Source organism: Petaurus breviceps, unplaced genomic scaffold (genome assembly GCF_028583685.1).
Source record: "Petaurus breviceps papuanus isolate PSGF00001 unplaced genomic scaffold, PetGlider_PUasm1.0 173, whole genome shotgun sequence".
In the NCBI taxonomy this organism is placed as follows: domain Eukaryota; kingdom Metazoa; phylum Chordata; class Mammalia; order Diprotodontia; family Petauridae; genus Petaurus; species Petaurus breviceps.
This window is the reverse complement of record NW_027185759.1, coordinates 9,747,170-9,760,333: the sequence shown is the minus strand read 5'-3', so window position 1 is coordinate 9,760,333 and position 13,164 is coordinate 9,747,170. Positions and strand designations below refer to the sequence as shown.

At 45.1% G+C, this 13,164-nt stretch overlaps 1 protein-coding gene across 2 annotated transcripts in view; it reads left to right on the top strand.

Annotated features, from left to right (window-relative positions):
- Window positions 1-12,069, top strand: part of GAL3ST2 (galactose-3-O-sulfotransferase 2) — a 36,523-nt gene extending 24,454 nt beyond the window's left edge. For both annotated transcript variants that reach the window (XM_069083356.1, XM_069083357.1), the window contains 2 exons: window positions 1,683-1,941; window positions 10,285-12,069. In XM_069083356.1, the coding sequence (XP_068939457.1) occupies window positions 1,683-1,941; window positions 10,285-11,094 (1,069 nt within the window). In that variant the 3' untranslated portion in view covers window positions 11,095-12,069. The remainder of the gene's footprint in view (window positions 1-1,682; window positions 1,942-10,284) is intronic.
- Window positions 12,070-13,164: the final 1,095 nt, after the last annotated feature.

Below are 13,164 nucleotides of genomic sequence, written 5' to 3'. Positions count from 1 at the left end.
TTCACAGATGAGGAAACAGAGGCAAACAGCGTGAAGTGACTTGCCTAGGGTCACACCGCTAGTAAGTATCTGAGGTTGGATTTGAACTCAGGTCTTCCTCACTCCAGACCCAGTGCTCTGTCCTCTACACCACCTAGCTGCCCAGGATATGCTTCCTGCTGGCTTCAAATTGATAGACTCCTTTGAGCAGAAGTAGCCTTGTTGAATCAGTTGGGCAGCTTAGGGTAACAGGGGCACTACCAGCCTTTCACGAGCTTTATCAGCAGAGAGATGGATGCCTCAGGGTCTGTAGGCTCATGGTGAGTCAGAGGCACAGTGTTGGGCTGTCTAGTAGAGAGGGGACTACAGGCAGCCAGAGGACCATGATCTTACTGGAAGGTGGTGGTGGATTTAGGGCAGAGAAAAGGCCTGATGGACTGATTGGGACCAATGGTGCATGTCTGGGTGCCTCTTCCCCAGGTCATTCCCCTGAACTCCCAGCTTATCACCCCATACTCATTGCCTTGTTCTGAAATAGCCCCAGGTGATCTGTGAGTAAGTCATTGTACAACTGTCTAAACATTGGGTTCAGTTTTGTTCTTTCATCCCCTCTATGGTGTCTGAATGTGCCAGGGTACCAGGCAGGGGCCAAAGCATTGCTTTCTCTAGACCTTTTTGCTGGGGAAACTCTTAGAACCTAGCTAGCTAGGCTGCTTCTTCAACAAAATCCATCAACTGAAAAGCATTTTATCAAGCACTTGCTAAGTACTAGGCATCCTGGGGATACAGAGAAGACAAAATCACCAAAACCCAGCCCCTGCCCTCAAGAAGCTTACGTTCTAGTTGGAGAGACAACTCAAAGCCTTTCTGGCCTGGTCTGACCTAGGAGAGCCTGGTCTTCTTTGGTTCAGCCTTCAAAGATCCAGAATCACCTCCATGCTACTGTGAGGAGTCAGGGGAAGATTTAAGTAGAAGGCTTGACCTCTCCAGATTTGTGGAAAATTTACCAATAAAACATTCTGAAAAGCAGGGGGCTCAAAATTTGCCCTTCAAGTTAGAGACAGGACAAGAATCGGAGCAGAGGGATCAGATAGTGAGGGCTGGCTGGGGTTGAGGATGGGCAGGTTGAGATCTGACTCAGTGGCAGTTAGGGGTTCAGGGGTGAGGCCAGGGTGGCAGCTAATGTATCATGAAATGCACAGGTCACAGAGGGGATGGTTGGCTGATGAAAGGTGGTCTGAGAGAATAGGAGGGTGAAGAAGGAGAAAACAAGGATGAAGACCAAGTTTAATGTGAGTGAAGGAGTGGGAAAGTTGGAAGGATAGAGAAAGGCCTTTCAGGAGATATGGAGATAGAATCTACAAGACTTGGCAACTGATCGACTATATAGGATGAGGAACCATGGAGAATCTAAGATGAATCTAGCTGCAAGCCAGGAGACTAAAAGGATGTTGGTATCCTCAGCAGAAACAGGGCAGTTCAGAGGGGGCAGACGTTTGGAGGGTCATGGGTTCCATTTTGCAGTCTGGGACTCCTACAGGACATCCCGACAGAGATGGTCAGCAGGCAGTGGGAGCTCAGGACGGGCATGGACTGGAGGAATTCTCAGCCAAGGTTTTCTTTCATTCATAGTGAACAAGAGGACTTTATCAATAACAGCAGTAGATACTGAGGGAAGACATCTTCCCTTCTTCTCTCCCCAGTCTCTTCAGTGGCCAGGAATCCTTCCATCCTGTGACCAACATCATGTTCCTCAAGACCCACAAGACAGCCAGCAGCACCGTCATGAACATCCTGTATCGGTTTGCAGAGAAGCGGAACCTCACAGTGGCCCTGCCTGTGGGGCATCTCTTCCACCTGGGCTATCCCTGGATGTTCCTGACCAAGTATGTGGAGGGATTCAAAATCCTGAATGGGACCTTCAACGTCATGTGCAATCACCTGAGATTTAACCCCACTGAGGTGAGGTCTGTGGCCCATGCTGCCCTCCCCTGGCAGATGCCGTATCATCCACGTTCCCCAGGGGGGCCACTTGGCTAAAGCTGGGTCCCAGGGAGTGTCACCTGGTTGGAGGGCAGCTAGAGAGGGGCTCCGACGGATGGGGGCAGGGAGCTGATGAGGAGGAATTCTACTAAGAGTAGGAAGCTGGAGTTAGTCAGGCTAATGAGTGAGGATGCTTTGGGGGCTGAGCTGGAGCGGGGTTGAAGGAGAAAAGTTACTGAAAGCCTCATTCTTTGTCAGAATTTTAGGTAGGGGAGGGGACAGATTTAAGTGAGGCTAGATCTCCAGGCAGGGAAGGCGATTGTGGCTGGATTATGAGGATTCCTTAGAGGAAGAGCATCATAGATCCCAGTGTTAAAGCTGGAAGCGGCCAAGATGCTTATGGAGTCCAGTCCCATTCCTCAGTTAACGAGGACACTGGGGCTCAGAGACATGGTTTCACATCTAGTGTCTGAGTCAGGATTTGAACTCAGGCCTTCCTGACTTCAAGTCTAACATTGTCTCAAATCATTATAAATAATCATAAGATTATTCCTTATAGTCACCATCATTTGTTAGAATATAAACTCTTGTGGGCAGGGGCTATTTTCTGTCTGTCTTTGTATCTCTAGAGCTCAGCGCTGTGCCTGACACACCGTAGGAGCTTAGAAATAAGCTGGGGATTGGTTGTTAGTCTGATTGAGAGCCTGCAGAAGAAAAGACTTAGGGAAACATGATAGTTTTTAGTAGGAACCCCTGTTGTCTTTCTCATTCGACTGGGAGATTCTTAAGGGCAAGGGCCCTGATTTTGCTTTTTTTTTTTTTTTATATCTGGAGAGCTTAGCATAGTACCCACAGTAGGTATTTCACAAATGCTTGTTGACTGGTTGCTATGTGACCCCCACAACTTCCTCCCTGGACCTTGTGTTCCTCTCCTTCTCCCTCCTGGATTTTACTATGGCTGCTGCCCTGGCAGTCTTTCTGTCTGCCAGGCCAAGTCCCCTTTCTAGTCAGCCTACCCTTAGGTGCCAATCAATCAACAATCATTTTTTATGCACCTACTATATGCCAAATATATGGCATAAGCACTGGAGATCCAAATACAAAAGCCAAGCTAGCCCCTGCCCTCAAGGAGCTTACATTTTAACAGGGAAGATAACAGTCCTGGGGAGTGATGGACAGAATTGGACATTTAAGTTTGTAAAATTATTGGGAAGGTGAGAGGGTCCGAAGGGGAGTAGATGGACACATCCTCTCGAGGAACAATGGCAGAATTGATATGATTATGGTTCAAAACCTGAAAGGGGGTTAGGGTGAAGGAGGTGAAGCTTGGCAGGGGTGGAGCCCACAAGGAGGTGATGAGTGATTGAGGAAATCAAATCACCACTTGGGACACAGCCCAGTGAGAAGGAGAGGCTTACATCCTCTGGTTATCTGTGAAGTTCTGGGAATACAAAAAAATGAGACGTTCTCTGATCTCCAGGAACTTAAAATAGAACCAGAATACATGTACCCAAGTGCAAGCAATTCTCTGCTCATTTCCAGGTCTTGGCCAGGTCTTGTGGAGGCAGGAAGACCCGAGATCACAACTTACCACAGACAGTGACTACCTGTGTGACCCTGGGCAAGTCACTTTATCTCTTCCTGCCTTAGTTTCCTCATCTGTAAAAGGGGGACAATAATAGCGCCTACCTCATAGGGTTGTTGTGAAGTTAAGCTGTGAAAACATACAGAAATGTTTGTTGATTAATCATCAAACTGGTCCCTAAAGCTACCTCCCTTGTGTTTTAAGCCATCCTTCATATCTCTCCTTGTCCTTCCTGGAGGAGGGAGCTTTGTAACCTTAAAGAGGCTTTATAAATGTTGTAGGGCAAAAACCCTATTGTTATCATCTGTTACTTCTAACAGATCTTCTTATTTTAAAGGCTGTGACCCCCATTGGGATAGGGACAGGGACTGGACCCATGATTTCATTAGCATAGTGAACTCCCAGGTGAGGAAAAGCCTTTCTATCAAAGCAGTCTGGAACCTTCTGTGCCACTTAGTGTCTGAGAGTTTCTTAGTGCACTGAGGAGCGATGTGACTTGCCCAGGGTCACACACCAGTCAGAGGTGGTACTTGAACCCAGATCTTTCTGGCTTTGAGAGCGACTCCCTATCTCCTACATTACACTGATTCTGTTGAACCTTCCACTAAATTCCTGCTGCCTTCTGCTGGGTTCATTTGGAGAATAGAGATAAACGATGAACCCTTTTCCCAGTAAATGATCTCCTGGCTCAGGGTGCCAGAAACTTAGAGAAGTCTTAGCAACTTGTCTGAGTTAAATACCTTAGTGAGGGTCACACATCTGGTGTGTGTTGGAGGCTGTCCATCACCTGTTTTGTCCTTCTATTAAGGTCAACTTGTGTCTGTAGCTTGTTTGCTGATATTCAATCCACCCTGGATCTACACGGGATAAGTCTACCTCTTCTATGTGATAAATCTTCAAATATTTGAAGACAGTTCTCATGTTTCCCCTCCCTTCTTCCCACCTATTGGTTAAACACCCCTGCTTCCTTCAGCTGTTGATCCTTGCATGGCTTGGTTTCATGCCTCTACAGAATCCTGGCTTCCTTCCTTTTGGACTCATTCTAGCTCTTTTATGATTCAGATGTCCTTCTGAGGGAGTGGCTTTCTGGTCTCCTTTCATCACTATCATACAGGGTCAGACATACCTTGAGTACACAGTGTTCCTCTCCCTGTAAGATAGCTTTTTTGTCCCTTTTCTAGTAGAATGGAAATTACCTGGTAGAAGGAGCAGCCCAAGGCACACAGGTTACTGTTTTTGGGCAAAAAACAGTCAGATTTTTAGGAAGACTATTGCTTGGCCCTTCCCATTCCATGAATGAATTTACCTATTTTTCTACTTGCTTATAGCTAGCACTTCAAAAAACTGGTGTTTGTAAATCCGACTAAGGAGATGTTTTGAACAACGGTTCAATTCAAGAAAGACCTCAGTTCAAAACCAGCCTCGGACACTTACTAGCTGTGTGTCTCTGGGCACTTAACCTGTGCCTGCCTCAGTTTCTTCATCTGTAAGATGCTGATAATAATAGCACTTATCTTCCAGGGTTGTTGTGATGACCAAATGAAATAATGTTTGTATTTTTCAAACCTAATGTACTTTATGAATGCTTGCTATTATTATTATTGATCTGACAAACATTTATTAAGCAGACACTATACTAGGCGCTGGGGGTACGAAGACCAAGTTGAACTAATTTGGAACCTTTGAGCCCTTTGAACAATTTGAACCCTTAAGGAGATTCCATTCTAATGGGAGAACACACCTATATAGTGATAAGTAAATATAGAATGTCTACACAGGCATTTTGCACCAGGAGTGAGGAGGAGCAGGAACATTGAAAGGTTTTCAGAGCCTTTTATTTTCCTTTTTTCATTTCAGCTTCAAAGTAACCCTGGGAGGTAAGGGCCATTTTAAAGATGAGGACTCTTCGGGGTGAAGTTAGAGAGGCGATGTGGTCCGATGGAAAGATCACCAGTTTTGGAGTCATGGGACACGGTTTCAGATTCTGTCTTGGTGCTTACGAGATGGAGCCTATGTTTGCTTCTCACCTCTATCGCTACCCTGACTCCCTGGCTTCTTCCTCCTTAATTCTCCCTTTCTCCTCTAGACCTGTGATCCTGAGCTTGTGAAATGCCCTGAGAAAAAGCCCTGAAGGGCTATAGACAGTGGCTATTAGGATGATGGAATCCAATTGACTCAACATATTGGTGCTTGTTAGAAGCCATGAATGAAATGGGTCTTGTGAGTATGAGGTGGACCTCAGAGGTGGAGGGGAAAGATACAAGATGAAGCTGAGGGTGGAGGAGTGGAGAAGATTTTGTACACATGAAGGGTAGACAGAACATTTGTCAAAAAAAAAACCCCTCATAATTTTTGTTTCTATATCACCTTCATTTCATCTCTGTCTTTTCAGAGAGCCATCCCTTGTAATAAAGAATAAAAAAGAAAGACCACCCCCCCAAAAAAACGCAGTTCAGTAAAATTAACCAAACTATAGACTAAGTGGGACGGTTTGTGGTGTTCTATGCTTGTGAACCCCCGCCTTGGTCAAAAGTGAGGAATGGTCATTTTCTTACGTTTTGGGGACAAGCTTGCTCATTAGAATTGGTCTGTGACCAGGCATTTATAAAGCACCTATCACGTGTCAGGCAATGTGCTAAGCAATGAGGATGCAAAGAAAGAGGAAAACAAGGTCTTGGCCATGCACGAACTCACATCCTAATGGGAGAAGAAACATGCAACTAACAGCACAGACAGGATTACACAGAGTGAATGGGAGGTAACTGCTGAGTGAAGGTACTAGCAGTGTGTGTGTGTGTGTGTGTGTGTGTGTGAGAGTGTGCACACACCCATCTGTGTTTGATTTGTCCTAAAAAAGATTTTGTTTTAATCTCATTCTCCCATTCCAATTTGCCACCCTTCCCACTCCAATAAGAACTCAAGAAAAACATAGTCAAAGCACATTTCCCCATTGGCTGTGCCCTAAAAATATTTGTCTCATTTCACATTCGGAATCCTTGGCCCTAATCATTGGTCCTGATTTGTCTTTATCCGGAGAAGAGTTCATCACAATCAGATTTCATCTCATTTATATACCGCAACTTGTTCAGCCTTTCCCCAGTTTATGATTCCTGTTCACTTCAGGTTCCTGTTCTTTGCCACATCAAAAAGGACCATAAATGTACCTCCTTAGAGTTCGTTTTGTTTAGGACTAATTCCTCCCTTAAATGACACTCCCTTGAATCCCTCCAACTTTCTTCTCCCCTTTCCTTCATATTTCACTGTTGAACAAAATGTACAGCTCTCTCTTTTTCTTTCTTTCTTTCTTTCTTTCTCTCTCTCTCTCTCCCCTTTTTGACCAATTCAATGAGAGTGAAGTTCAAGGGCTAACCTCTTTCCCCTTCCTACCCCCTCCTTCCTCCTTGTTGGTACAGATGTCTACTTCTTCATTCTCATTACATGAGATAATTTCCCCTATCTTTCTTTTCCCTCTCCTCCCCTCAGGTCCCAGTGTATTCCTTTTCCCCTCTCTTTCCATTCTTTTCTTAAGATCATCAGGATGTAGCAGAGCTGTTCCTAAATGCTTGTATATATGGACATGATGATGTTAGGGATGGGGTGGGGAGAGACCCATGGATCATCTTCCTAGAGTTGAATGTAAGCAGTTTATCCTATAATTCTTTATCATTGTTCATTCATGTTTACTTTTTTATGTTTCTCTTCACTCTTGTATTTGACCTTCAATGTTTCTCCACAGCTCTGGTCTTTTCATTAGGAAATGCTTCTATTTTGTTAAAGATCCATTTTTTTTCTTCTGCAGCATTATACTGTTTTGCTGGATAAATTATTCTTGGCTATAAGCCCATATCCTTTAACTTTTGGAATATCATATTCCAAGTTCTCTACTCCTTTATGATGGTGTCTGCTGATAATGTGTGATCTAGACTATGGTTCTTCAGTACTTGGATTCTTTTTTTTCTGGAAGCTTGCGGTATTTTTTTTTTTTTTTGACCTGGAAGTTTTGGGTTTTTGCTATGATATTCCTGAGAGTTTTTATATGGTGGTTTCTTTCAGGAGCTAACTGGTGGCTTCTTCCTATTTCTACTTTGCCTTCTTGTTCTGAGAGATTTGGGCAGTTTTCTTTTAAGATATCTTGAAACAAGATGTTTAGTCTCCTTTTTGGGTCATGGGCTCCAGAGGAACCATTAATCTTAATTTTTTTCTCCTTAATCTGCTTTCCAGGTCAATTGCTTTTGCAATGAGATACCCTACATTTTTTTTTCTATTTCTCAGTCTTTTGACTTTGTTTTAATGTTCCTTATTGCCTCATGGAGTCACTGGATTTTATTTTATAGTCACTGTGAATTTTCAGGAAGTTTGTTATTTGGGGTTTTGTCTTTTTTTGTGCCAAGCTGTTAACTTTCATTCCAATTCTTTCTTCCATAGCTCTCATTTATTTTCCAGTTTTTTCTTCTTGTGCCCTTATTCCATTTATAAACTTCTTTAGCTTTCTTTTTTTTAAACTGTTGCTTCATCTCTTCTCTGTATTCTTTTTGAGCCATGTTCTTGTCTGAGACTTTGCTCATAGATATTTTGGGGTCATTCTCTTCTTCCACATTTGTGTATTGAGGGTCTCTGCCACTATTAGCTCAGAGCTCCCTGTGGTGAGGTTCTTGGTTCTTGCTTTGTTTGCCCATTCTTTTAGCCCACCTTCTGTCTCTGGACTTGATGGTAAGACTTTGCAGCTTTTCTGGAGGGATTATCTGGGCTTCCTCCTGTTTCTGCTTTCTTGGTATATTGAGTGTTGTGCTTTTGTGGGATCTCAGGGACAGGCTGGTGTTTGGTGCTCTCATCCAGGGCAGAGTCTGATTGCTGCTTCGCGGTCTGAGCTCTCTGAGTTCCTGACCTGGGTTTGGGTCTGAGCATGAGAGGATGCTGCTGCTGCTGCTGAACTTTTACCCTGTCAGACAGTTGGGAAATTCTGCTGGTTTAAGGCAGCACAGCTGTAGCCTTCCTTCCCTTTGGGCTGGGATTCCTGCCCTAGTGATTACTCTGCAGATGGGGCTAGATTCTGGGAATGAGACCCAGATCTGTGGCTGGGGTTTGAGTCACAACGATGCTGCTGTTGGCTTCTAGTGTTGTTACACTGCTCAGGACCTAATTGGTCATAGGTCTCAGTTCTCTCTGAATCTCTTACTTGGACCTGACTAGTGGGTGACGGTTTCCACTTCTCCCCTGTTCCCCACTACAGTGTTCCAGTATGGGTCTGGACATACCCTAATATGAGTCCGGGACCTCCTCTTGTTCTAGTGCTCACGTTCTCCCTGGGTGTTGGAGAGCTAGCTTGTGGTGTGCTCCTGGCCCAACCCCATCCCCAGTGTCTTCAGTCCTTCTTCCCCGTCTCCTGATATTGAATTGGTCTAGAGGAACAACTCTGATTTTTTTCTGGATTTCCCAATCAGGATCTGGTCTGGTGCATTTCCTATTTTTTTTTTTTGCTTTTTGGAGGGCAATTGGGGTTAAGTGACTTGCCCAAGGTTAGACGACTAGTAAGTGTGACAAGTGTCTGAGGCTGGATTTGAACTCAGGTCCTCCTGACTCCAGGGCCGGTGCTCCACTCACTGAGCCATCCACCTGCCCCTGGTGCATTTTCCAGATGCATTTAGAAGAGGTTTATGGAGAAGTCACTTTGCTGCTCTGGCTCCTTGGCCTGAGTCTTAAAGAAAGCCAGGAAAGCTAGGAGGTGGGGAGGGAAAGCATTCTAAGCATGAGGGAGAGCCAGTGCAAAGGCAGGGAGACAGGAGAAGCAGCCAGTGTAGCATGGGAGCATTGGAGATTAGTAAAAGACTGGGGACGCTAGGTGGGGGATCAAACTGCTGGAGAAGAAGGGGGCCTATGGGATATAGAATGCATATGGAAGAAGGGTTGGTCTTGGCAAGGAGAAGGGCCGCCTTGTAGAGGGAGATAGGATTGATGGAGGAGACGGACAGAAAACATCTGAGTGATGTGGGATGAGGGAGGGGAAAATGAATCAGCATGTATATAGTACCAACTTGTGTCAGGCATTGTGTTAAGCACTTATAAGTATAATCTCATGTGATCCTTACAACAGTCCTGGGAGGCAGGTGCTGTTATAATCTCCTTTTTATAGTTGAGGAAACCGAGGCAAGTCAAGGTTAAGAGATAATATGAGGCAAGGTCCCACACTGAGAGGGTGGGGAAAGCAGGTGCCATAGGAGTGTAAGGGACGTGAGGAGGGCTGGAAAGGCTTGGAAAAGCCCCTGTGGGACAGTGAATCAATTTCTGTTGTTCAGCTGTGTCCAACTCTTTGTGACTTTATGGGAAATCCTGTTGGAGGGGGTAGCAAGCATAAGGGTGTTGTCCTGGGAGAGAACTGAAGGGTGCAGGGATTGGAGATCGTGGGAGGAGGACAGCATTCGGCATCACTTCTTGCGTTTTTTTTTTGTTTCAGTTAACCTACTTTCCATCATAATGTATATGACAGCAAGAATGATTCTCCTGAGCTCCTTGCACAGATCCCTGTGGGGGTGGGGTCGGGTGGGGGTTGACATCTGGGCAGTGGCTGCAGCCCCCAGATGTGATTTCCTCCAGGAAGGTGCTTGATGCTTTGCTCAACCTCTCAGCCTGGGTTAGGTGTCCTCTGCCTGGAGGACTGACCCGAGGCTGTTTCATGCTCTGGGCATCAGGGGATCAGCCAAGCCTGCTAATGGTCTTTTCTCTTTCTTTTTCCCTCAAAGGTACAGAAAGTCATGCCAAACAACACTTTCTACTTTTCCATATTAAGAAACCCAATTTTCCAGCTGGAGTCCTCTTTTGTGTATTACAAAGGATATTCACCTGCTTTCCGGAAGACAAAGAGTCTGAATGAGTTTTTGCTATCTCCACTGAGATACTACAATGAAAGCCCATCTATAAGAAACATGCACGCCAAGAATAACATGTGGTTCGACTTTGGCTATGACAACAACAGGAGCGGCAGAGATTACGTGCAGGGGGTCATCGAGGAGATCCAGCAGCACTTCCAGCTGATCCTGATTTCCGAGTACTTCGACGAGTCCATGGTCCTCCTGAGAAGCACCTTGCATTGGGATCTGGATGACGTGGTCTACTTCAAGCTCAACTCGCGCAGTGAGAATACAATCCAGAACCTGACCAAGGAGAACCAGGAGCGAGTGAAGGAGTGGTGTGCTCTGGACTGGGAGCTTTACCAGCATTTCAACAGGACCTTCTGGCAGAAGATCAGGGAGGTGGTCGGGCTGCAGAGGCTGCCGAAGGAAGTGGCTCTCTTGAGGGCGAGGCAGAGGGAGCTCATGGACGTCTGCATCCAGGATGGGAAGGCAAAGAATAAGACACAAATCAAAGACGTGAAACTCAGGCCCTACCAGTCTGGGAAGGCCAGCATCCTGGGCTACAATCTCAAACAGAATTTAGACAATGACACCATGACCATGTGTCAGAGGATGGTGATGCCTGAGCTACAGTATATGGCCCATTTATACTCTCAGCAGTTCCCCGAAAAGCCCCCCAAGAAGGTCAGGATGCAGTGAGGGTGGAGGGATTGTGTCCACCTGGAAGCACAAAGGTTGGGGGCTGAGTGCCCTGTTAGAGGGTGACTTCCAGATCCCTGAATGCTCATCTGGCTCTGGTGTGGCCAGTAGGGTAAGCTTCAAGAAAGAAAGGGCACTTGGGGACACCTTGGTCTGAAGGACCTCTGGGGGGCCCAGACAATTCTGAACTCAGTCTGGAGTTTTATTTTTTTAGAAAATCTACCATGGAATGTTGCCTTAAGATAACAGCTTTCTTCCTTTGAGGGTATAGGGAGTGTGTGTGTGTGTGTGTGTGTGTAGGGGGCTAGCTTGGAGAAGATGGAAAATGGGGCTCTATTTCCCAGGTCACTGAGCTCATGGCCCTCTCCTCCCAGAAGAACTTCTGCATGAGAACATGCAAGCCAAGAATTCTAGGTGACATTTCCAGAATGGCTGTAGATAGTGAGGAACACAACACTGGATCCCAAAGAATACTTTGTATCGAACATGGAAGCTTCAGATGAATGGACTCGATGATAGGATTTTAAGTCTGATTGCTTTTTTCCCTTTGACTGAACTTAGGACTTCACTGGGGTAGGGACCTCCCAGTAAGGAAACTCCCTCTACCAGATCTGTCATTGTTTTAAATTCAGTCTTAGAGAGGTTAGGTGACTGATCCAGGGTCACACAACCAGGTTGGGTCAGAGTCAGGACTTGAACCCTGGCCTTTCTGGACTTTAGACCAGCCTTCTATGCACCACATCATGCCAATTACTTAGAGGCTGGAAAATACAGACAATAGGGAACTCTTACTGCGTAAAACACCTGTCCAGTTGAAAAGGATTTTTAGCTCCAGGGATTTTAGTAAGTCATTTAGTCAGTCAACAAGTATGTATAAATGCTTGCTATGTGCCCATAAGCACTTGAAAATAGAAAGAAAGGCAGAAACATGGTCTTGGGTCTCAAGGAAACTCACATTCTACTGTATTCTAATGCTATGGGAAGGAATATTTTAATTTAAAGAATAAATGATTAAACCTTGGACAGATTTGAACCTTGGTCTTCATTTCACAAACATAGTAAAAAATGATTGCTATGGGTAAGTCATTCTTTGTTACTGGTCATTCCAGTGCCCAGGTTTCTGCCAACCAATGCTTTTATGATAAAACATTTACTGAGGTTCATTAATAATGGTCCATTCTGTGATGTCCTAAATGCCTTTGGAATCAAGGCAGATTTAAATTGTGGTCATCTTACAAAACCACACTGGCACCTCAGAGTCAGAAGTGGGTCCTCCCAAGCCTCTGCTTTGAATATATTTCTAAGGGGGAATCCTTTCTGTAACAACCCCAGCAAGCAGTCCCTCAGTCTATGTTTTGAATACTTTCAATATTGGGGAATTCATTACATATCAAAGCAGTGTTCAACAGGTGTAATTGTTCAGAAGTTTTTCTTTGTGTCAAGTTGAAATATGTCTCTGTGGTATTTCCGCCTGTTGGCACCAGCCCTCCCTCGTGGAGCCAGGCCAAACAAATTTAATCCCTCTTCTACATGACAGCTTCCAAGTACTTGCTGGCACCTATCAAGTTCTTCCAACGTCTTCTCTGGTCCAGAATAAACATCTCCTGTGCCTTTGACTGACCTCTATGGCATAGCTTTGAGGTCCCTTTGTTATCTGCTTGTTTTCCTCTAGACTCACAGCTTATTACTGTTCTTCTCAAAAGATGGCTCCAAGAGCTGATCGTTGTATTCCTGATGAAGTCTGCCCAGAGCAGAGCCCACAATGGCTCCCACTTGCCATGTTCTTGCTGCCTTGTAGGCTTCAAGGAATGGAGCCCAAGATGGCCTTAGCTCCATGAGCCTTCAGAACACTCAGAGCCTCAGCTCCTTTGGCAATCATTAGTCAGTGTGGAGCTTGGGCAGTCAGCTCATTTTGCAAATGTATTTGATACTTATCCCTAGAGAGTTTCATTTTCCTAGATTCAATCCAGAATTCTGGACCATTTATATCTTTTTAGATCTTAATAGTTCCTCATCCAACATGGTAGCAATGCTTCTCAGCCTCCACAATCTTATAAGTATGCCATCTAT